Genomic DNA, 25,028 nt, shown 5'->3' on the forward strand with positions numbered 1-25,028 from the left:
ATTGGGGATCACTGTGCTTTTTCCAGGACCTGTCAGCTCCAAGTCGCTGTCCTTCCGTCTAGTTGCGGAGGGCACAGCTCTCTGGCCCATGTGGGAATGGAACCGGCAACCCTCTTGTTAAGAGCTCGCGCTCCAACCAACTGAGCCATCCAGCCGCCCGAGGGTCTCAGATTTAATCCTATGCAGCCTCGGCCCGGCCTGCTTCCTGAGGATGGGTCATTTTAGCTAATAGTCTAACTGAAGTCTTGTATATAAAACTGCAAGCCAGGAGCTCTCCTACCTCTCTGTTTGCTCATGGTACCTTTATCCCAAGGGAGTTGCCTCTTCAAGCTCAAGGTCACTTTATCACCCCCCCCCCCCCGTTTCTTGGGGTGAGGGGTGGGGACAGGCATCATGGAATTGAAAATCAGGCTGGCAGGATCCCAAGGGCTGCATGGGCTTGGGACGTGGAGATTGCCTCCCCAGCAGCTCTTTGTCCCCCCTTCTTGCGTCGTAGAGCCCAGTTTTGTCCTGCTGTGTACCCTCCTCCCCCGGGACATCCAGGATCAGGCCTCATGGTTACAAGATGGCTGCCACTGTCCCAGGCATCACATTCAGCTTCACCGCGTCCAGTACAAGGTGTGTGAGCAGGTGGTTGTGTGCTGTGTGTGTCTCTTCAAGTAAAAGGAAGCCCTGGCTTCCACTGCCCTCCCCTAATGTGTCGTCGTCTAGAATTGAGTCGCATACTCATGACTAAGTCGGTGCAAAGGCAGCGAGGCCCTGGGCTCTGTAATGTTTGTAATGTGCCGGGCACTGGCCCAAGTACTTTACACATGTTAACTCATCTCTTCTAACATCCCTACCAGGAGGGTGCCTCCATTTTACAGATGAGGGCAAGGTTCGGAGAGGTGCACAACTTGTCCCATGTCACAGCCAGCACGTGGCAGATGGGAGTCACGGGCAGTGGGCACTAGAGACCATACCTCGGTGCTGGGACCAGGCCTTACACCAAGCCCAGCCCACGGCAGGTGGGGAAATAGGGCCTGAGTCACGCCTGCGTCCTGGCACAGAGCCTGGGCTCCTGCTGCCTGCTGGCAGCTCCTTGGTGACAGAGCAGAAGCGGGTTTGGGAGGGCGGTGGGGTCAGCCAGCGCCACTCCTGCACCAGTGTGGCCCACCTGGCTCTGCTCAGCTCCACTGCCAGAGCAGACAGGCACCTGGGGTGGGGAGGGTCCGAGTGTGGGGCGACTGCAAGATTAACAGCAGTTTCCTGTGAATTCATCCACCACGAAGTAAGTGCTCCATCCAGCATCAGCTTGATGTGATCTGCTGACGTGAATTGCAGTAAGTCGGGGCAGGCTAAGCTACTCTAACAAGTAAACTCCCAGATGTCACAGCTCCAACACAACCAAGTTTATTTTCCCCCCAAAACAGTCAAGGGCAGATGTGTGTCAGGCACTCAGGGGTCCTCCAGTGTGGCTCTGGTCACCCCCTTTCTGCTGGGGTTGGGAAGATGGAGGCGTGTGCCTGGGGTTTTCTGAGCCCGCCAGGGTAGAGCTGCAAATGAAAACTCCCCTGAGAGACCTGACTGCACAGGACGCTGGGAAATGCCATCTTGCCCTGTGGGAGGGGCTGTCATCGGCCAGTGGTCCCTGACCTAGTCCCCTCGGGGGATTTGAAGTCTCTTTAAGGGGAAGAAAAAGCCCTCAGTTTACCCATTCCTGCTTTCCTCCTTTAGATGGTTTCCAGGTGTTTGGAAAGAGGAAGTCATGTGTCCTTGAGGAGAGAGGGAGGGAGGGGGGGAGCCCTTGGCACCGGCTGGTCAGCAGGGTTCTCTCTGCCAACATGGCCTTCACCTGCCGGCGGGGACGCTGACCTTGCACCTGGAGGCTGATGTCTGTGGCCTAGGGGTGTCCCTGGTGGTGCAGGTGGCTTGGATCAGGACTCCGGCCTCTGCCACAGGCCCTGAAGCCACTCCACTCGCTCCCAGCTCAGTGCCTATACTGCGTATGAAGACTGAGGGTGGTTTGCAGAGATTAAACCCTGGGCCATGGAGGCTAGAGAGGGGAAAGGAGACAGTCTGACCTCATCCTTCCCCCCTTTTCCTCCGTGAGATGGAGACCTTTAGTTTGTTTCTTCTTCTGACCCCGACTGTGTCTCCTCTCTGCTGCGGGAGAGCCCTGGGGATGGAGCTGGCCACGGTGCTGTGGATATGCTTGCGGAGGCAAAAAGGACGAGATTTTCTTCTAAAGACCGTATCCAGGTTTGCATTGACTGTTGTTGCTGAAACTGTCTTTATTTAAAATTTTGATATTTTGTTCATTGTGGATTTTTTTCATTAATTTTGATTTCTAAAAAGATTGTACTGAAAAATGATCTAGCCTTCTGAGTTTCTTGGGTGCCTTTAAATTTTGCACCCGAGGCCTCACCTTACCCTACTCCTGGCCCTGTGTTGTTCAATCTAATTGTGAGTTGGAAGCTCACACTCTGTCAGCATTCATGGGAGCCACTGCTCGGTGCCTGTAAGCATCAGTTCTCTTTCCCCTTTGCATCATCTGGGGAGGCACTGTGCCCAAATGTGCTCCTGGAAATGTGACTCTACAAACTAAGGATGTGACTTAGTTTGGGTCAGAGAGATAAGTATTAACTGGGATTTCCAGAAAGTTTCCTTTAAAACATAGGAAAGTGCCTCTTTCCTCCTGCTGCTGGCCTGGAGGGTGGACATGATGGCTGGATCCCCAGCAGCCAGCTTGGGCTATGGGGTGGCTTGGAGAACGGAAGCGAATAGTGAGTGTGGCAGAGAGAGAAGCTGCTTCTTGATACTTCCACAGCCTCCAGGGCATCCGTGCTGCTGCTCACTGCACTTTTAGGTGAGTGAGAACTGTGTGTCTTGTTTTCTGTCACAGAGTTGAACCTAATCCCTGTAGCAGTCCTGTAACTACTCATCTCTCCTGATGGTAGAATTGGGCAGTGATTTTGTATTTGGAAAAGCAAAAGCTTATACAGATACTAGGTACACCTCTTATGCAGGTGTGAGGCCAGGGCCCCTACAAGAGGTGGGTGAAATGGTGCAGAGAAAACTTCTGAGCACACGGGCTCATGTGGGCAGGTGGTTATGGGGCCTCCCAGAGACGTGATCTGAGGGGCCGGGCTGGGATCCCGCAGGGAGGGTCCTGCCCTCCAGGTGCTCCATGCCATTTGAACAGCAGGGGGGGGCAGTCCCCCATTTTGAGCCCAGGAGCCTTTCAGGTCCCTAGAAGGAGGCACCCTGAGTCCCACAGGGTGTAATTCTGGAGCTCCTGGTGGCGTCTTGCTACACGGGGAAAAGCCCACATGACAGGGACACCACCATGGAGAGAAAGGCCCTGGGGCCTCCTGCCTGGACTCTGCGCTTTCACCAGCCAGGAGGGTCCCTTCGCTCTAGCGGCCGTAGAGGGAGGGTCCTAACAGACTGACTGACGCCAGTGCCACAGGGCTGTGTGGCGAGTGGCTTTCTCAGTGCCACTGGGGGGCTGAGGGGCAGGGACCTGGGGCAACTGGAGGGAGCTGGAAACATGCTCCTCGTTAGTTGTGTATTGATGTCATTGCTTCATGCTCCTCTGAAGGGCAGCGAATTTCCAGAACACACCCACAGCACGTTACGTGTTTTACTGACCTGTATTACGGCCATGCTTTGGATGAGTACACAGTGGAGAAGAAGTGACAGACAGCAGCTGTTTGTGTCCCTTCCAGGCAGGGGGAAGGGCCCGTAATACTGTGGTCCTTCACAGTTACGTCTGTTCCAAAGGGACACTGACATCTGTGAAGCCATCATTTTGCATCAGGGAATTTTTGTACGCCACCCCCCCTTTGCCAGAAAAACGTCACGTTTGAATAAATGTTTTCTGCAAGGCAACCCCACTGCCAGCTCTATTTCCCTAGAAGGAAAAAGAGAAGCAGACCACTTCCATTTCTTCCAACAGTTTTTCCCATGAGTCGGAGTTTATTTAAAACCCAAACATGCTTCTGTTATTTCTAAAGTGGCACCGATACAGTATTTCTAAATATAAACCATGTGTATTTAGCATCTGAAGTCCGCTTGGGACAAAAGGCCACACAGAACATGAAGCGGCCGGCGTCCGATAGGAACACAAGACACAGCCTGAAGATGGTTTATTTTTTAATGAAATTGTGCAGCTCTCTCCTTGTAGCCCCGCTCCATCTCCGAATTAAAAAAGGAGGGAGGGAGGGAAGGAGGAAGAGGGAGGGAGGGGCAAAGCAGCAGGGCCCCCCCGCAGCCCCCAGGCCCTGGCGGGCGCTTGCTGTGGACAGATTAAGGCACATCCACGGTGCCCGTGTCGCTAAGTCACGTCCAGTGAGGCCTCCGGCTTCTCAGAAGCACAGCTTCCCGGTTAGTGCACTAATGTTGTTCAATGAAACGAGGGGCCCAGCAAGGAGACGTGTCAGTTAAAGGAACAGATTGCTTCCAGGGAGGGCTGCGCGCCCAGCCACACTCACGGGCCTCACGGGGTTTGGTCTCATCACCGACGGGAAGGTGCCCGTGAGGACACGGTCTGAACCGCCTGTGCCAGTGTCCGAGGCGGTTTGTGTTCAGCCCTGGAAAGCAGCTTGTGAGCCACGTCCCACCTGTTACGGCGCAGCGCCTGCAGTGCGAACTACTGTGCGATCTGACAGCCAGCGTCTCAGTCAGGAGAGCAAGGGTCCTAACAGCGGCTGCGACAGGGCGAAGGACAGAGGCAAGGCAGGGCCAGCCACGCAGTGTCCAGCTCCAGGGCCAGGCTGCCCGGTGCTCGGACAGACACCGCACTTGCTCACGCCGGGCGGCGGTGCCCCCCGAGACCTGCTTCCCATCTGCTCTCAGCACGTGACAGAAGAGCCGACCGTTTTTAACAGGAGTCGCTGCCAAGCCTCAGTGCAGGCGAGAAAGGTACAGCTTTACTGTGTCTCCTCAGGAATCCTGCTTTCAGCTGAGAACAGGTCAGGCCAGCGTCCGAAGTCAACTGCTGCTGCTGTACTTGCCGTAAATGCCCAGGAAATCTTTGAAGTCTGACGGTTCCCACGCTGAGTTAAGAGGCAAACAATCTTAGCTTCCATTTTCTTTCTGCTTTCATCGAGGCTACTTGGATGACCAGCGTGGCCTGTGCCCGGCTTGTCCCCGTGACCCTGTGTCCCTGCCCGGCAGCAGCTGCCACAGCAGCAAGAATACCCTTGTTTCCAGCAGGGTGTCCTGAGCTGAGGGGGTCCTGTCCGCCTGCTCATTCCGGGCAGACAGCTAACACTTCAGAATCTGTTCACGCAGACCACAGGGGGACCGTCAGTGGGGACCAGGACACAGACCGCCCTTTCTTTACGAGCTGAGCAGCCAGAGCCTGCTTAATGCAGAGACCGGAGCACTGAACAGTACAGACAAGAGAGTCCATTTTAAGCTGCAGGTTGTTACATGCCGTTCCATCCATGCCTGCAGTTAATGCAAAACTAGTGACTTTCCTGATAAACACGGAGGTTGGGGTCAGGTGTGGTGCGAGGGCGGCATCTGACGGGCGCCTGGAAGCCATGGCCAGGTCTGTGCCGGCCCCCGGGGGACCTGCTGTGTCCCTTAACGTGATAAAGCGGAGGCCTTGGCGTCTGGGTCCGCATGAGGCAGGAAGCAACTCACGTGGGCCCACGAGGATCTGAGGCGGGTGCAGGGGCCCCACTACCCGCAGCCGCCAGCGCTATCTGAAACTCCCAACGTGGATGGAGAGAGAAGCTTCTGGTCTCTGGGGCCGGCCAGGCGACTCTGCACCGGAGACAGTGCTGCTGCTCTGCCCACGAAGAGCTTCCTGGCTGTGGGAGACAGAGTGTCACCGACTGGCTGTCACCACTTCACTGTCACGAACAAGGGGTTTGGAATGGCTACAAAATTCACTGCAATGTTTAGGGGCCAAGTTAGAACAGACCACCCAGAGGACAGGTATTTCCAAACTGCCCCGTGGAGGACCTCAGTTTACCCCCGCCGCCTGCCCACATGGCGGGTCAGACTCGGTCCCGGAGGTGAAAATGTGTCCCAGGACAGTCATCTGGCTTCACCTTTTGAATCAAAGTAAAAAAGTCACAGAGGCACCAATCTTAGACGTGCAGCCCTGTGAGTCGTTACAAATGCACCTGGCCTCCACCAGACGCCCCTCGCGGCAGAGGGCACGTCTTGCTCGCGACTGTCACGCTGCCTGACACGGGACCCATATATGGAAGGGCAGGAAGAGACAGAGGAAGGTGAGGTGAGCGGTGCCAGGTCAGGCAGGCAAGCACCCCAAAGACCCCTGAGTAACGGGTAGGAGGCCCCACCAAGCCCAGAGCAGCCAGGACAGGAAGGACGCTCCCCAATAGAGCTCCCGACGTAAGGCTCGGGAGACTGACGTGGGGGCCCTCGTGGCTGCGTGTGGTGACATGGACTTTGAAGTATTGGTTTCAGAGGGATGTTCCAGTGGGTCCTGGTAGGTGCACATGGCCTGGACGCCGGAAGAGGGGACTGTGAACCAGCAGGAAGGAGTGTGTGCCCAAAGCTAGTGACTGGGGCAGAGGTGAGAGTGACAGAGGTGACAGTGACGGAGGTGAGAGTGACAGAGCAGGATGCCAGTGCTGGAAGACAGAGGGGAGGGAACTGCAGGGGAGGGTCAGTGGTGAGACAGCCTCGGCCACAGGACCAGCAACCGGGCCTGCTCCTAGGAAGGAACTGAGAGGAATGGGGAGTGGACGGGCAGGTGATAGCAGTGAGGACGCACGCTGCTGGAGTGGCACGTGTGGTTGGGAGCACTCATTTTTGGGTGACTAAGACCTGAGTGTTGGTGTCTGAAGGAAAAGACCCAGAAAGTGGGAGCAGTGGCGAGTGGGAGAAGCCCTGGGTGGGGGACGGAGGGGTCCTTGGTGACAGAGGCCAGCCCCCCCACAGAAGGCCCTGGGAGGCGGCCCATCCCACTGTCCCAGCGCCTGGTCTGTGCAGTGGGTTCCCAGCCTTCAGCAGGGGCTTCCATGCCAGAGCGAGAGACAGAACCGCCCCGAGGTTTCCAGGGACGTGTGTCACATAGTGAGAATCTTAAGGTTACCTTTTCTTTCTTCCCAGGGCCAGCTGTTTCTGTTTCTCTTTTCCAGCATCATCTCTGACTGTACTGAAATCACCGTCATCTTCAACCAGCAGATTCTACATTTCAAGATAATGAATGAGACATCTTTTTAGCTTACATTAAGAGTAAGTTATGTAAACTTATGTACAGATTTAGGTAATTTATGTAAAAAAATTACCCAAATTGACATAAGGAGATACTCAAATCTGCATAAACTAGATTAATGACCGACAGAAAATATTGTAGGGCTTGATGACAAACAGCGGGTGGCAGGCGCAGCTTGAGAAGGGGAGGTAGGGTTACCCGCCTGACGGTGTCTGCAACACAGTTGCTCCCAGGATGGGGGGCTGGGGGGGCAGGGAGCCCAGACGAAGGGCTTGTCAGGGAGACAAGAATGAGGGGCACAGAGACCCTGTGCACGGGATCAGATGGGATCCCACCCCAACTGTCACTGTCCCACCTGTGCATGTCTGCAGCCACACTGTGCGCTGCTGGAAGGCATTCTCTGTGTCTCTTAATTGCTTGGACTCTCCCAGAAGCTTCTACCAGTGTGTTATGAATACAGACACTCAGTAGGCTCTCCTGGGGGAGCAGGCCCCCTCCCAGTACCGCAGGCAGCCTTACACACGGTCATTTACCGTAAGTACCGGCCCCTCCCTCTGCCGCCTGTAGCCACCTCAGTCCGCAGTAACTTAGCAGTTTATTTCACTGAGAAAACCTAACTTGGGAGGAAATGCTGAGGCTCGCGGGCTGCGGGCCTCCCAGTGAGCAGCCACATCCCTAAGGGGCCTGGGGGGGTTCGCTTGGGTACCCAATGACGCCCCTGCAGGGACGTGGAGTAAGTGACACCTTCAGGAGGGCCGTGCTGCTTCTCCACTCAGGTGAGGAAAATGTCCTCACAAATATCACTTCTAGTCCAATAAATGGTGCAATATTATAATTTTTATTCCAATAGGTAGTATATGATGTGCTTTTTAAAAACTGCGAAATGTTACAAGATAAAATGCGGAGATAACGGGCAGACACCGCCTCCTTGGGGCAGCATAAGCGGGGCCAGAGTGGGGCGCCGGGGCCCAGGCCACGCCAGTCCCACTCCCTGCACCTCCTTCCTCGTCTTAAAATGGTACCTACATCCTCCGGTTGTCAGGAGGAAAACTGAGTCACATGGACATGGATGGAGCTTGGCATGTGACAGGATGCTTAGCGCAAGTTAGCAATGAATGGTACTAACCTTTTACCATATTTGCTTCATCTTTACAGTGTTTCTCGAGGGAAAGACCCGGACTCCGTTGACGCCCCTCCCCCCCACTGGAGGTAAGCACCGCGGGCGTGGAGTTTGGCGCTACTCTCCCCTCCCGTTTTTACTGTTACTATTCGGCTGTGCTCAGCATTTTCCCGTTTTACACTTTCCATAAATGACCACCCTGTGCCTGGCTTTTCTTTTCCAACACTAAGCATCTGCTGCATGAGCTGTGTTTTACCCACGTTAACTGCTGGGTTCCGCAGCCCTGGAGCCGGGCCTTCCCCCCATTTCATCTGGTCCCTTTCTGAGGGTCATCTAAGTCCTTTCCAGCTGATGCTATGACAAATGGGGCTTCAGTGGACATTTTCGTGTGTCTCCTCAGACATGTGTGTGAGTTGGTCTAGGGTAATGACCTAGGAGTGGAACCACTTGGGTGTATGGTCTGTTCTCTCTCACTAAATACTGCCGACTGCTCTCCAGAGCAGCTGTCCGCTCCTCCCGGCCTGCTGGGGTTCTGGGGTCCGGCCGGAAGTGGCCACTCACAGCCAGCACTCGCAGGGCCTGGGTACCGGGGAGCTGACCATGTTTTCAGCCGCTTATTGGCCACTTAGGTTTCTCTTCTGAGAACTGCTGGGTGTTGATCTTTGCCCATTTCTCCCCATCGGTGTATCTTTCTCTAAGTGATCTGTAGAAGTGCTTTACATATTCTGAGCGGTAATCCTTGTTAATTATATTGTTGCATGTATCTTTCCTGTTTGTAGCTTTTTTCGCTTTTTAAGGTTTCATTTGGTGAACAAGTTTTCCTTTCAGTGTAGTCAAATTTATCAATCCTTTTGTTTATGCTTTATTCATTTTGTTTCTCATTTTAAGAAAGTTCTTAACCTAAGTCAAAGATTTTCTTGTGTCTTTCCTGCTAAAGGCTGAAAACCTTACATGCTTTTCACGTGTAAGTCTTTACACTGAGTGTTCTACGTGGTGTGGGCACAGGTGGCCACAGATTTTATGGGGCCTGAAGCTTTACATAACTTTGAGGACTCTATAAAAATAAAACCAAAATTATAACTGCATCTTTCCTATATGAATAAGCAATTCTCGCAGAACCATGCAGTGAATAATCTATTTTTAATGTTGACTGAAATACCTGTTAAGTGTTCCTATCTGTGTGTGTCTGTCTGGGGCTCCCTACCCTCTACGCCTGCCCCAAGGCCATAGAATCAGTCTTAATACTTAAGGCAAGTGCCCTGCCCTCGCTCTTTAAAAACATCTTAGCTCTCTGGCCCTTTACTCTTCTAAATGAATTTATTCTTTTTAATCTACATGTTTTTTCAGAGAGGTGACACTGAACTTCCAATGTGGGAAAAACTGATACCTTGACTAAAGTGAGGGTCCCGTCCAAGGACATGCTATGGCTCTGTGTCCAACTGAAGCTTTAATACCACTCAGCATTGTTGTAAACATTCTCCAGAAAAGTCTCAGACATGTTTTTGTTGGATGTGCTCCTTGGTACCTTGTAATTTTGTGTGAGTCCATCTTGTAGTCTGTTGAACTCTCTTAATACATCTAACGGTTCATCTGTACAGTCTAGTGAATCCCCTTCGTAGAAAAACTGCACATAAAACTGTCTTATATTTTCCTTTTAGAATTTTTTTACCTCTTTCAATTTTTTTTTTAAGTAATTTTTCTTTGGGGTAGAGGAGGGTAAATTGTCTAGTACAATGTTGACTAGAAGTGGTAATTAAAAGAATACTTACTCCTTAATACAAAATATTAATTATTAAATCAATGATTAAATTAAATCAGTAATTTATTATCAATAACTAATTCTTAAATTAAGGATAAAATTAACATAAAAATTATTACATGGCAACAAAGTAGGTTTGTTCAGGAAAGTAAGGATGGCTCTGTGTCAAGGAACTATTTATGTAACAGCACTACAGTACCAGATGAAAGAAGAAAAACCACATGGATAAGTCAACAGATACAGAAAAGCACAGAATAAAATTTTGTATTAAAAATCCAGTGCTCATGACTTACAAAGAAGAACTCAGAGCAAAAGGGAAAGGAATGTCTTAACCAGCTACCTATTCAGAACCTACAGCAACACACTTAGTGATAAAACTTCAAAAGCATTTTTATTTAAGTCAGACCCCAAACTAAGGTTTTTGTACTGAGGCTCTACTAGCCTCATAAAAATGAGTTGTCTGGCTTTCCCTCTTTATTTTCCATTCTCTGAACCAATTTACACAAAATGGGCTTATCTGTGCCTTGAAGAGTTAATAAAACTTCTCTACAAAATCATCTGATCCTGCTGTTTTGTCCAACTGGTGAATTTGCTGTTAAACAACAACTTACCTTAACGCCAATAGTATCTCCATCTTTCAAGTAATAAGGCGCCCCCTGCAAATTCTCTTGCTTTTTCTTCTTTTTCCTCTTGGTAGTTTGCTGGCTCTATAGAAAAATCAAGCATCTTGAGTAAAGAAAACTCACCCACAAATTCTTAACTAAACCACAGGTAACCTGCTTACTGCAGGGAAGGCCCAATTCTGAGAAAGCCCCACGTTACCCAGCTAGATACTGGAAGCCACTCAAACTTCTCAGGAAAGTATTTGGCGATTTCGATCTTCTCCACTGGAAGGGAACAGCAGTCAGCCACTTGCCGCCGCAGGGCGCCCGCGGTCCAGCCTCGGGCCGTGTCCCACACCAAGTCCACAGGTGGCCCGTACGCCCTCTCCCCTGGGAGACGCCTCTGTGTCCTCAGCAGCACGTCCTGGGGGCTGTACCAGAAAACAGCCCAATGTCAGATTTAAAACAGAATGAGAAATATGTGATGACTGGAAGGGGGTGATGGGTGAAGCCTCCCCTCCAACTCTTCATTTTTATAAGGACAGATTCCCCCCCAGTGCTAGCGGGAAACCCTCTTTGTTTAGATTTCCTTCAATCCTGACCCGGATGGAGGTGAAGCTGCCATTGTGAGCCCACGCCAGAGTCCCCTGGGGAGGCAGGGGCAGCACTGAAGGGGGCGTGGAGGGAGGAGGGCCGGGGCGGGGCTGAAAGGGGCAACCTGACCGGTTCCCAGCCACTGACTCCTTGGGATGTGCTGACTGCAGACACTGGCCTGGCCGGAAAAAAGCTATTCAGGTGCTACAAATCTGAGTTGCTGTGCAGTAGCCAGGGGAAACAAGCAAGGGCTTCGAGTTGGGAGAGATCGGAGACAGAGATGACAGAAGAGCAGGGATAGGAGGTCCTCGGAGGAAGACTTGAAAGAAGAGAAATATTCAGAAGGGTGGGAGAAACACATGTATGGAGATTGTTTTAGGACATGAAGTGAAAACTACAGGTAAGAACTGGGAGGTAGAGAGGAGAAATGAAAACTACTGTAGGTTTTTAGGCTGGTGAGACTGAATGCTTTTAACCAGGCGGTCCTGTCACGTTGGTGTTTTTACCAAAAGAAAGGGTGATGCACGGGGAGGCTGGAGAGAACTCGGGGAGAGTGGAGCCTGGTGAGTCGGGAGATGAGACTGAAAGGGGAGACTGCGCTCCAGGAGGGGCTATGGGAGCCGGAACCTCCCGCTGGGGCGGGGGGGGGGGGTGCTGTCTGCAGTGAGCAGAGCCGAGCGCGCAGAGGCCAGGCGCAGGCCGGGTGGTCAGCGTAGAAGCTGGAGTGGCCGAGGAGGCGATGAGGGCCCCTCGCTGAGGGGGGCCAGGAGCTCTGGGGGGTGGCCCAGGACAGAGGAGCCATGGGGAAGGGACCTCCAAAGGGACACAGCTTGTTTAAAAAGGACGAGGCTGCGTAAAATAAACATGGCAAAGGGTCAGGGTCATTATCACAGCAAGAGCTCACACCAAGTTGGTCACGGCTGTATCCCCGATACCTAGGACAATGCCTTTGTCATAATCAATAATTATGTATTGAATTAAAAACAGGCAAAATAAATGAAATAATTCACATGCTCACAAAATACAAATGGCTTATAAGCCTTTGAAAAAGATGCCCAATCTTCATAGCAATCAAAGCACTGAAGCAAATGAGACAAGATAACCACTTTTCTTGTATCAACTTAGCAAACATTTACACAATGATGATATTTAAAGTTGGTTTGAGTGTGAAGTGAAGTAAATACTCAGAAACACTGCTTGTGGCAACATAAATTGGTATAATTACCTGGAAAGGAATTTAACTATTTATTTTAAAAGGTCTAAAATGTCCATCCAGTTTGATTCAGAAATTCCCCTCCAGGAAACTAGTCCTGGTAATACAATTTGTATCAAGAGTTCATTTTTACAAAACTGACATTAAATGAAGATTAGACATGGTTGGAAGAGAGCTATTAGAGTTATTATACAACAAGAATGACAGTCACAGCATGTCAGGCAGAAAGAATGCTGAGAATCTTCATATTTGGTGACACTAACAAAACGTCTTATAAAGATTCTCCTATATGAAAAAAAATAATAGGAAAGTTTGATTGTAGACAGCTCTGGGGTGCTTCTTTATTCAATAAATACTATGACAAAGAGATCGCTCTAGGTTATTGGGGACACAGCCGTGACCAAAAAAAATCATGTAACTTGCTGTCACAAAGCTTACATCTTAGTACCGGGAGACAGATGGTAACAGATAAGTCAGTAAGTATATAATATGCCCAGTTATGATACTAGGATGAAAACGGTAGAATTGGGCAGAGGGACAGGTGCTATTATAATCTAATCAGTTTGATGCAAGGCCTGGATATGTGCATTCTGCTCATACGAGGAGCCTGATGGGGTCCATATGCCTTTGCGACTTACTGGAAACCAGTTCTCATTGTTTTATGGGAAAATGAGTTTCAAGTTCTAGACATCCCACACACAAGCACACTTCTAGAACACAAACTGTTTTAACGTGACAGGTTACTCAGAAGCAGTGAGAAAAACCTTTAGTATTAAGTTGCTGGATTTTGAAGAAGACGTGTGTGTAATTTCATAGGTGTCGTAGGATGTCTTACCCTAAGTTTTCTTCTTTCTGAAGGGGCTCTAAGCAGATCTCAGTTCTCCTTCCCAGTTTATATTCCCTGATCATAAATGAAACAAAACAATACTGAGTGACATTATTTAATTTTTAAAAACACTTTTTGCCAATTTTAAGCTTTCTTCTTAAGCAAAATATTATACCACATAAGAACAATAAAAATTTAAGAGACTACTATGAACAATTATACTCCAACAAACTGGACAAGTTAGACAAAATGGATAAATTCCTAGAAACATGCAACCTACCAAGACTGAATCAAGAAGAAACAGAAAACCCAAACAGACCAATCATGAGTGAGGCGATTGACTCAGAAATCGAAACCCTCCTTGAGTGCACTCTCTCCCCTTCATGCTCATCCCCTAACTCACCAGGCTTCCATCTCGCTGAGTTCTCTTTCCTCCAACTGTTTCTTTTCTCCCTGTATCACCCTCTCTTTTGGTAAAAACAAAGAAAACTCGAGGACTACATTGCTTTCACTGATGAATTCTACCAAACATTTAAAAAAGAATTACAGCAATCCTATAACTCTCCCCAAAATAGAAGAGGTGGGAACCTTTCCAAACTTATTTTATGAGGCCAGCATGATGTCAAAAACCAGACGAGGACACCGTAACAAAATTATAGGCCAATATTCCTGAGCACTGATGCAAAAATCCTCAACAAAATATCAGCAAACTGAATTCAACAATACATTAAAAAGATCGCACACCACGATCAAGTGGGATTTATGCCAGGGGTGCAAGGATGCTTCAACATCTGCAAACCAATTAGTGTGACACCACATTAACAGTGAAGGATAAAAACCATATGATCATTTCAACAGATGCAGAAAAATCGTCTGACAAAATTCAACATCTTTTCATGTGAAAAACTCAACAAACTGGGTCTAGAGGGAATGTACCTTAACATGATAAGGGTCATACATGACAAGCCCACAGCTCATATCATACTCAGCGGTGAAAACCTGAAAGCTTTTCCTCTAAGATCAGGAACAAGACAGGGTGCCCACGCTTGCCAGCCTTATCAGTAGGACTGGAAATCCTAGTCAGAGCAACTAGGCACGAGAAAGAAAAGGCACCCACATGAGAAAGGAAGAAGTAAAACTGTTTCTATTTGCAGATGTCATGATACTGTATTTAGGAAACCTTCAAGATGCCACCAAAATAACACTATTAAAACTAATAAATGAATTAGGTCAAGTTGCAGGATACAAAATCAATACACAAAAATCAGGTGCATTTTAAACACTAACAGCCAACTATCAGAAAGAGAAAGGAAGAAAACAATAATGGCATCAAAAAGAGTACAATATTTAGGAATAAATTTAACCAGAGGTGAACGATCTGTACACTGAAAACTGCAAGACACTGATGAAAGAAAACAAAGGCACAAATAAATGGGAAGATATTCTGTGTCCACGGACGGGAAGACTATGGTTAAATGTCCATATTACCCAAGGCAATCTACAGGTTCAATGCAATCCCTATTTCAGGGGCATTTTTCACAAAAATAGAAAAGCAATCCTAAAATTTGTATGGAGCCACAAAAAGACCCCGAATCGCCAAAGCAATCTTAAGAAAGAACAAAGCTAGAGGCATCATGTGCCCCAATTTCAAACTAGATTACAAAGCTGTAGTAATCCAAACAGTATTGTACTGACGTAAAAACAGACACATAATCAATGGAACACACTGGAGACCCCGGAAATAAACCCATGCACATATGATCAATTAACTTACGACAAAAGCACCAAGAACACACAAGGGGAAGGGCAGTCTCTTTAATACATGGTATTGGGAAAACTGGGCAGCCTCGTGCAAAAGCACAAAACTGGACGGCCCTTACACCATACACCAAAATCACTCAACATGGAGTAAAGACTCAAACGTAAGACCTGAAACAGTACAACTAGAAGAAAACATGGCGGGGGTGGAACGCTACTATGTTCCTAAGCTCCTTGGCACTGGTCTTGGCAATTTTTTGGATGTGACCCCAAGAGTAAAAGCAACAAAAGTGAAAATAACAAGTGGGACTACATCAAATTAAAAAGCTGCTGCACAGCACAAGAAACCATGAACAAAATGAAAAGGCGACGTATGAAATGGGAGAAAATATTTGCAAATCATGTATCTGATAAGAGGTTAATACCTAAAGTATATAAAGAACTCATATAACTCAATAGCAAAGAAACCCCAAACAAGCCTAGTAAAAAAATGGACAGAGGGAAAGAACAGACATTTTTCCAGAGAAATATACTAACGGCCAGAGGTACGTGGGAGGCACTCGACAACACTAGTCACAGGGAAATGCAGACAGACCACAGCTAGGTATCACTCACTCCTGTGAGAACGGTCATCATCAGCGAGACAAAACATTAAGTGTTGGCACGGATGTGGAGGAAAGGGCACCCGTGCACTGTTGGTGGGAATGTAAACCGGTGCAGCCACTATGGGAAACAGCATGGAGGTTCCTCAAGAAATTAAGAATAGAATGACCTTATGACCCAGAAAGCCCACTCCTGGGTATTTATCCAAAGGAAATGAAAACAGGACCCCAAAGAAATGCCTGCACCCCCACGTCTACTGCAGTGTTATTCGTAACAGCTAAGATACAGAAGCACCCTCAGAGTCTGGCAACAAAGGAATGGATAAAGACGTGGTGTGTGTGTGTACACGCACACGCACGCACACGCACACACGCGCACACACGCACACGCACACACACACACACACACACACCTCAGCCACGACAAAGGAGGACATCCTGCCATTTGCAACAACATGGATGGACCTGGGGGGCATTATCATACGTAAGGTTAAGTCAGACAAAGAAAGACAACGACTGTATGATATTTACTTATATGTATTATCTAAAAAAGCCAAACTCATAGCAACAGAGAGCAGAACGGTTCCCAGGGGCTGGCAGGGAGAAAAGGGGAGACGTTAGTCAAAGGGTACACATTTGCAGTTGACGAATAAGGTCTGGGCTCTAACATACAGCACGGCGACTACAGCTAATGATACTGTGTTATTACTTGGAAGATGCTACGAGAGTAGATCTGAAATGTTCTCAGCATGAAAGGGAACGGTAATGACGTGCTAGCTGACACTACACCGGTCGTCACTTGGCCATATGTCAGTGTATCAAATCAACAGGCTGTCGGCCTTAAGCTCACACAACGTCCTATCAGTTATACCTCAACAAAGCTAGAGGAAAAAAACACTCAAAGTTTTGTTCAGTCTCTGGAGCACAGTAAAAATACATGAAGCTACATTTTATACTTGATATGGAAAACTGAAGTCCCAGAACTTGATTTATGATAAAAAGCATCGTCCAGCTGCCAAATGTGGAATTCCCAGGAACAGGTGTTCTGTTACTGAGTGTTCGCTGAGAAACCGACCTGAGTTGCTGCTGGTTGATTCGTAAAAGCCTGCTGGGGCGCCTGCTTTCCACTGTCCAGGCTCTGAGGAAGGCTGGGGATGGGATGACAAATGCTGAGAAGGAGGGCAAGGTCATGGCCTAGAAAAGAAACAAACATTTGTCCACGGGTTTGAAAAAGCACTCTTAAAAATACATTGCTTTAGGAAATAAATGAAGCACTACACAATATCAGCTGAGGGAAGGAGTATCCTGAATGATAATATCTATAAAAAAAAAGCAGGAGTATCTCTTAAATGAAATTAATCAGGAGTAATTTTTGTATTCCTATCTCCTGAAATCAGCTCCTGAAATCAGCTTGAGAGACAAGTGAGTTTTTTATTTCTAAATCTGAGCCAAAAGCTCCATTTTAATCATTATGTTTTAGAAAAGGAAACTTTCAAATTAATTTCTATGTGAGTATAACCCACACGAGTGGATGGAGGTCACGCTAAGAAAAGCAAGGGATTCGTCTTCAACTTTCATCAATAATTGTACAACGTTTGCTCTGCCAAGGAAATAACTTTTGAAATATTTCAAAATCTTTGGATCCAACTGCTAGGCCCAAACTGCTGTCCTAATTCTGTAGGAATAGACAACTATTTATATATTTATGCTGTAGTATATAAAATGGCCAATATTCATCCAGGTGTTTTTTTTAACCTAAAAACAGAAATTTTGTATTTTTGAATCCAATACAAGGGAAAAAAGAGTCTCTTCCCATTTGTCCTCATGAGAATAAGACCGTTTGCTTTTTCTGAGGACGGTCCCTTCATACACTGAGGACACACTGGTCAAAGATGAGTGACTGACATGCCTATTATCTGCCCCCCGATTTTGTCCTTTGAGAGGACGAAGGGATGTTTGTGTCAGTCCCACAAAAACAGGTGCTTCTTAAGCATCTAGTGTTCATTGCACTCAATCCAGTCACCCTATTTGGACAAAACACTCTTTCCCTACGAATGTAACGCCTGAGAAAACAGCAGAATACCTAGTCTAACACCCCAACCTAAAGCTAATATTCTGACCTCCTGGGAAACTGATAACACATCTTTTACCTAACAACATGTAACACATGGACCACAAAGATACAAAAACAATGTAAATAAAGGGGTAACAAATGTTTCAATAAATCATGTTTACCTAAAAAATAAAAAACAGAGGCTGCAAGTCACTGAGGATATATTCATGCCTGTCAGAGTCGGGAGAAATGAAACCACAGGGCAACTGGCAGGAAAGAATACCAGCGAGCTGTCTGAGCCTTGTGTGTGCTGCCTGCCGGGTACTTACCCCCGAACATGGCATATAGCACATGTCACATCAGAACAGACTGTAGTTGACGGAAAAGGAAATAGAAGAATATGTTAATAGCTCACTGGAAGGAGCCAGGGCGCCGCTAAGGGATGCTGCAGGTAGGAGTCTCACCTGAGACTTCAGCTCGGCCAACGTGGCGTCTTCTGAGATTTCAATGTCTCCCAAGTAGCAGAGGGAAGCTTCGGCATATGTGTCGCCAGGAGCTCCTACAAAGGACAGAGCTGGATGTCTGAAAGGAGCTTTCAATGCATTTACTTCAGATTTCTGAACCGCATGCCACGTTTTGATGTCGTAAACAGCTTTAGTCCAATTGCATTCAAGGAACTTGGAACCTGGGGTTCCTGGAACTGGCGCCTCCTGACCTTGGAGGGGAGGGAGCCCTGTGTCGTCCATCAGCCACCAGGGCCACGCGCTGGCACAATACCACGGCTTGCTCGCTGTAATGGGTGTGAGGATTTCTGCACTGGTGCTGTCTACCTGGAATGTTCTTTTCCACACTCTCTCCTTCCTTAAGGAGGACTCTGCTGACAGGATACTCTGCCCTTATTCATTATATTAGCTTCCTGTTTCTGTCACAACACTTATCCCAACTTGTTTCTCTTTTGTCTGTTTTCTTGGGGTATATATGTATTGTTTTCCCCTAATCTGTCTCCCAAAGAATATGATTTTCAAGAGAGGGCAGGCCATAGTTCTTATTTGTCTGTCCAGTCGCTGGTATGGTAGATGCCACAGAGTAAACGTTTATTGACTGAAAGAACCCTGGACAGTAAGAAGGCCTTTCTACATTTGTTTTAAAAAGGGGAAAACAACATGCTCTCTCATCTAAACTTCTGGATATAAAAGTGGGCAAACTATTATTTAAAATTCAGAAATATTTTGCTTTAATTAAATGTCTTTGTTTATTGCTGGGCACACTGCTGGTACATAATAAAAATCAGATGATAAATAAATGAAGTGAAAAGGCTTCTTGTGTCTTAAGGAACCACAAGCTAGGAGACACTTCTAGGAAACTGTTTCCACATATGTTGTGATAAAGAAGGGCCACCAAAAAATGAGCCTGTTTCTTCACTTTCATGGAGAAACACACTGATTAAACATGCGTTTTGAGTGCTTAGCCAACCCTATCTGTCACTATTATCCTATCACCAAAGCATCTTGAGAATTAGTTAGCGTATCCAGTAATAACCCAGCGCAGCAGAAATCTACTTTTCCCAATGGCAACTCAAACTCGTTGCTGGGGACTTCTTGCCCATCGTGACGCGTGCTGCATTTTGTCTGTGGAGAAGCAGCTCAGAAGTAAAACAGTATGATTACACTCGCTGTTCCCTCCCAGAAGTCAGTGGGCTGAGGCGGACCGCCCCTGAGGCAGTCCCTGGGGACCCCATGACAGAAAGAGCGGGGGGACTCCGGCCTCTGGGGGCTGCAGTGGGGCCCTCGTGAGTGACTGAAGCCTCAATCGCCTAGTCAGTTATAGTAAGTGAGGAGCGATTCACTCCGCCATGAGGCTCCTGAGAGGTGAGATATAGACGTTCTTTGGAAAACGTGAATATACTGATAGAATATAAAAATAACAAATTGCACCCTAGAGAGATTCCCAAGCACTATAAAAAACAGGAGGGTGTTTGTTATGGAACGACTTAGGGGATAAATAGGTTTTGATTTTCAACCTTACGTTTTTAAAAATAAATACTTCCGGTGCCTCGCAGGCCAGGCAGCACTGCCTTCTCTTTATGGCACGTGGCTGCTGCGATGCGTGTGCTCTCACCTTGGGTGGCAGTGGCTCCCCAGACCCCGCCGTGGGGAGGGGGACCACTCGTCTGGTCCTGGTGACTCCTCCATGGGCCCGTGCAGCCGCGAGGCTGGTACCACCAGATGGGCACCTTCAGGAAACCCTGGAAACGGAGCATTTCTGAGAGCTGTGACGCGCAGGGGAAGTGAACTCCCACTGCTACTGTCCCGGGGGTCCCAGGGAGAAACGTCTTGGTAACAGACCGTGTTCCTGAACTTATTACGTTTCCTTTTAGATGTGTAACTGCCACCTATTGTACTTGTTAACTGTTTATACAATTAAAAGTTTAAGTCCTAAAAATCAGACTTTGGAATGACTGCAACTATACGGTTTTTGCTTAGAAGTATCTCAGTAGCTACAATTAAATGAAAAGTATAAACAAAATAACAAAATATTCGACAGGACAAACTATATAAATACTTCAAGCACTGTGAGAGCACCAGTGGAACAAAGCACCGGTTACAAGCAGTTTCATTTATTAAAGTTCCTAAAGGAAACTTATTTATAGAGAACCGACAGCCTGTTAATCTAAGTTGGATTCCTGTACAAACTACATGAAATAAACCCCTTTCCTTAAACATGTCCTATACCTTCAGTTTTACAAACCTAACTGGTTCTTCCCCACCCCTTTTTTTGAGTTAGGAAACAACTTTAATAGATTTATTAGAGATAAAAGATGTTATTACAGTGCTCAACTTCCAACAGAAGATGAGAATGTTAAAGAAAAAAATACTTTAAATATATATTTCAAGAAATGCTATTAAAATGAGAATATTTTTCTGTTTATTGAATAGGCGAAGATTAACAAATACTCAATCTCCATTCAATTAAATAACTAAATGTAAATCAGAACAACAAAATTCCATTTTTTCACCTACCAAACTGTCAAAAGCCAGAAACTCTAACAATATTCTGTATGTTGGTGAAAATATGGGTAAACACTCCCATAAATTGGTGGCAGGAGTATAAACTGCTGCAAAATTCTTGAGAGTAACTTGGCGTTCTCACGGTGTGAACGTCCAAGGCCTGTGACCCAGTCATTCCACAATTAGGAATCTACCTTCTGATATACTAGCATCTGCATACAAAACCATAGATGCAAGGCTAGTCACTGGAAATTGTTCATGGTGGCAAAATATATTAGGAGGTTTAGAAATTCATCCTGGATGTGCAAAATGGCACATTCATATTTTCTGCAGTGTTAGTTGTATCAACAAAAGACTGAAAACAACCTAAACCTTCTTGGAAAAGAGAGCGGTTAAATAAATTATGGCACCTCCATACAAGGGAATAAATACCATACAGCCATCAAATAGAATGAGACAGCTTTACGTGCGCTGACATAGCATATACCCGACTGCAGGTAAAATATTAATGGAAACAAGCTAGGTACAAACTAGGGAGTCCAGCATATCTTTTGTAGAAATAAAAAGAAATGTGTGTATATGTGACTGTGTATATATGCACTATGTACATTCACGTACATATGTGTGTGTGTGTACATTAAAAACACACACGTCTGTGAGGACACAGAAGTCTGGCTGCCTAAGGAGGGAGGACAGTGAGTGGCTGGGGGACAAGAGGTACTGACTTCTCATGGCCCAGCTTTTTATATACTTTGAACTTGGTATCATGAGAATTACCCATTCAAAAATTAACTTTAAAGAGCACGGTATAAAATACAACAGAACTCTGTGAAGTCATGAAAAACAATAGGGTAGGTCTGTATGTGCTGCTATGAGGAGATCCTCAAGACATACTAAGTGAATAAAAACAAACATCATCAGAAAGAAAACGTGAAACATGACTGCCTTTATGGAAACTTCAAAAAGGGTACATGCATATTTACATTCAGCACACAGATAGGCACAATTTCTTCTCTTGGAGGGATATACAAGGAAAAATAAGTTAATTGCGGCTCTTTCTGGGGGCGAAAGTCATGAGAGAAACTTGTTTTTCATTTTACAGCCTTCAAAGCTGTTTGATTTTCTAATCATAAACAAATGTTATCTCAGTGCTGGAATTTTGGGTCATTTTTTTGTGTGTGTTTATCTTTACATGTGTCCACATTAAAAAAAACTAATAAATAATGGTTTTTAAACATGGTAACATGCGGTGTTTATGGAAGAGCAAGGAAATGAGCACTGTCACGTACTGCTGAAAGGGCGGCAAATTTCGGACACCTCTTTGGGAAAACAATTTGGCAACTTATACCCTCAAGTCTTTAAAAAGTTCATACCTTTTGACTTGTTAATTCCATCTTTAGAACTACTGTAAGAAGGATTTGTACTTAAGTACTATCATGAGAAAAAAACATTAAAAAAAGGTAAATTTCCAACAATGGGGATAAAGTTAATTAAACTATGATAAGTCATACATCGGATATAATGATTATTTTTGGATTTTATGGTCAGGTTAAAAAATTGATATAAAAAGTAGAAAATAAAATCATATAGACAACTGATTTTATAGGAAGGAAATCCATAAAGATGTGAAGTATGGTGGCTGTCTCTTTGGTAGGCTTTTGGGTAAGTTCTCTATTCTCTTGACTATTGCACTGCCTCACTTTCCTACAGTGAGAATGTATCACCTCTGTAATGACAACAATAACTGTTGTTTACAAAATGCCTATTTAGAAGCAAAATCTTACCGGAGGAGGAAGTTGTCCTTCAATTAAAAGCAAAGTATCTCCAGAACATATCATAAGCTCTTTCAGAGTTGCATCCTGGGAATATAGAAATTCTTTTTTGTCACTTATGACTTCTGCAAGGAACAGACAGACAGTTGGATCTTTGTTTTAAAAATCCCAATGCCTCTATTAGCCTTTCAAGAACTAAATAACGGAATAAAGCAGATGTTGAAGAGTAGGAAATAAGCTAAGACTATAAAAGAGTATTATCATTATGTATTAAATTATGGGGTATGAACTATAAGTAGCATAAAAGATTAGTGGAAAGGGACAGAGATGAGATGAAAAATGATGAGACTGATTTACAGAAGACGAAATTTTAGTCAAGCCTAAAAAGATGGGTTGGATTTGGAAAGCTGGAGGAAACTACAAGAGGAGGAATTTCGCAGGAGAAGGAGAACAGAGCAAAGTCAAGGTTAAGTCAAGAATAAGTATGGCTTGTTTTGGGGAAGAGCTAAGAGATTAGACTGGTTAGCGTGGGAAGTGTGGGTTGGAGAGTAACAGGGAAGAAAACTGGATTGGAAGGTGGTCACAGATTGAAGGAATGTGGAACAGAAAACAAGGAGTTTTAAGCTGCTTTGAAAAAAGCCAGTCAAGACTTCTGAGAAACGGTTTTAAAAATCAGTCTTGCTGCTATGTATGTGACATACTGAAGTGGGGGACACTTGGGCTCAGGGAAGCCAGCTGTAGTGATTTAGGTAAGAGGCAAAAAAGGGGGAGAGGGCTCGAACCAGGAGGTCAGCAGTGGGAATAGTCAGGAAGGAGTGGACAAACTGACAGGCCGCTGAAGGCTGGGACTAAATCTGAAGGCTGGCAGGGAAGCAGGGAAGTGCATCGCAGGCTGAAAAGATGAGGTTGGGAAAGACAGCAAATCTGGGAAGAGGAGCCAGTTTTGAGGGGAATGAGTTGCTCTAAACAATTTTAGAATTCTTTGATACCAATTTGGGAATTAATAGAGAAGAAAATGCAGAAACCATTGGACTGCATAGCTCTTCTGACATCCAAACTATATGTCCTGAAGACTCTTTGGGGTCCACCTCTCCCTCTGAGCAGTCAAGTTCCTGGCCGAGACGCAAGAGGGACCTCTCCGCACTGTTGCTGCCGGCCGAACCGCAGAGCGCTCCAGGGACAGCCCGGCACACCTGCTTAAACCAGCCTCTGCTCATGTTCAATGCTACTGTCTACTGAGAAGGAAGCAGGCAGACAGACTGGGGGAAGGGCAGGTACCACTACTGTCTGAACTGTCTCACAAAGCTTCATTTTGGGTCCACTTCTAAGGCCACGGGTTTGGACAGGAGGTTTGATGCTACTTGGATCAATAATAAAATTAATCAGATCCCAACTAGCCTATGATAAAATTGTTCCTAAGGCTACTCTAAGACTTTGACTGGATTTAGAGATGTAGTTTGGATCAGAACCTGAATTCTGCCATCAACTTACAGAGAAACTCTGAGATTAAAATACTGAGGTTTCAAATTTCAGAGTGTATCTTCAAACTCTTTCATTAGTTCAAGTGTCTTTTGTTCTCTGAAGTTCTCTGCCTCCTGATGGAGAGCTAGTATTCCTAGGGACACACTCGTATCAAAGAGGACTGAACACATGTAGCTGCGCTGCCACTCAGCTGAGACTTACCCTCTGATTCCATCAAAAAGCTAAGGGAGGAAAAAGTGAAAGGAGACCTATGTATACGGATTACTGTATCCTAAAAAAATTAAAGCTTTCTCTAGAATCTAGTCACATGAGTGGGGTGAGTATCCTGTATGAAAATACCAAATAAATACAATCATTTTAAGAGTGAAACGTATAGAAACAATCTTACTTCCTCACATAAAGGCGCCCCAGCTTCATAGCACCAATCCATTTTTCGTAAATGCCACGTGTCTCCTATGAAGGAATCAAAATCAGGATGAAAAAAAATTCAGAAGCATATGTTTGAAGAGTTTGTCAGGAATGACCCTTCTGGGTAAATGAGACTCAAATAGGATTTGATCTAATAATAATTAACTAATTTTTGAAGTAAACTATCTCATCCAGAACATGAGAAAAATTAAGCTGTTCCCCCAACTTGGTTAATTTTCTCTCTGTTCCACCAAGAATAGATGTATAATTGTATATAACATATAGTTGCAAATAAAAATAGCACTTGCTACTATTATACAATATGTACACTACGTCTTTATTATTTACATGTATACACACACACATACACGAGTATAGCATATGTACATATACACGTACGTATAGAATTCCTTCTAAAATCATTGTGAAGTTGAGTTTCATTTCACTGTCTTTGCTGAAAGCATACGCTAACATTGCTCAGCAACGTTACAACAAAACTACGTGCGACAAAACTGTTCCTATCCAACTAGCAGTTAATCTAACAAAAAACAGTGCTTTGGGAATAGCATGTAATGAAGTTGGTATAAATGAACATTTATAAATGTTAAATACTCTAATTAAATTTGTTTTTCACACTGATAAAATGGG

General features: G+C 46.0%; 1 protein-coding gene across 6 annotated transcripts in view; it reads right to left on the reverse strand.

Annotated features, from left to right (window-relative positions):
• Positions 1-4,124: 4,124 nt before the first annotated feature.
• USP40 (ubiquitin specific peptidase 40) overlaps positions 4,125-25,028 on the reverse strand; it is a 71,752-nt gene continuing 50,848 nt past the window's right edge. For 4 of the 6 annotated variants that reach the window (XM_088794277.1, XM_019739758.3, XM_074315292.2 and 1 more), the window contains 10 exons: positions 24,361-24,425; positions 22,503-22,577; positions 19,829-19,955; positions 18,175-18,269; positions 16,733-16,851; positions 13,307-13,372; positions 10,885-11,095; positions 10,674-10,769; positions 7,061-7,155; positions 5,542-5,804 (listed from right to left, as the gene is read on the reverse strand). In XM_088794277.1, the coding sequence (XP_088650403.1) occupies positions 5,693-5,804; positions 7,061-7,155; positions 10,674-10,769; positions 10,885-11,095; positions 13,307-13,372; positions 16,733-16,851; positions 18,175-18,269; positions 19,829-19,955; positions 22,503-22,577; positions 24,361-24,425 (1,061 nt within the window). In that variant the 3' untranslated portion in view covers positions 5,542-5,692. Of the gene's footprint in view, positions 5,805-7,060; positions 7,156-10,673; positions 10,770-10,884; positions 11,096-13,306; positions 13,373-16,732; positions 16,852-18,039; positions 18,081-18,174; positions 18,270-19,828; positions 19,956-22,502; positions 22,578-24,360; positions 24,426-25,028 lie in introns of those variants that run through there. The other 2 variants (XM_019739759.3, XM_088794278.1) reach the window with 2 other exon arrangements.

Source organism: Rhinolophus sinicus, chromosome 17 (genome assembly GCF_057876585.1).
Source record: "Rhinolophus sinicus isolate RSI-liver-muscle chromosome 17, RSI-T2T, whole genome shotgun sequence".
Lineage (NCBI taxonomy): Eukaryota > Metazoa > Chordata > Mammalia > Chiroptera > Rhinolophidae > Rhinolophus > Rhinolophus sinicus.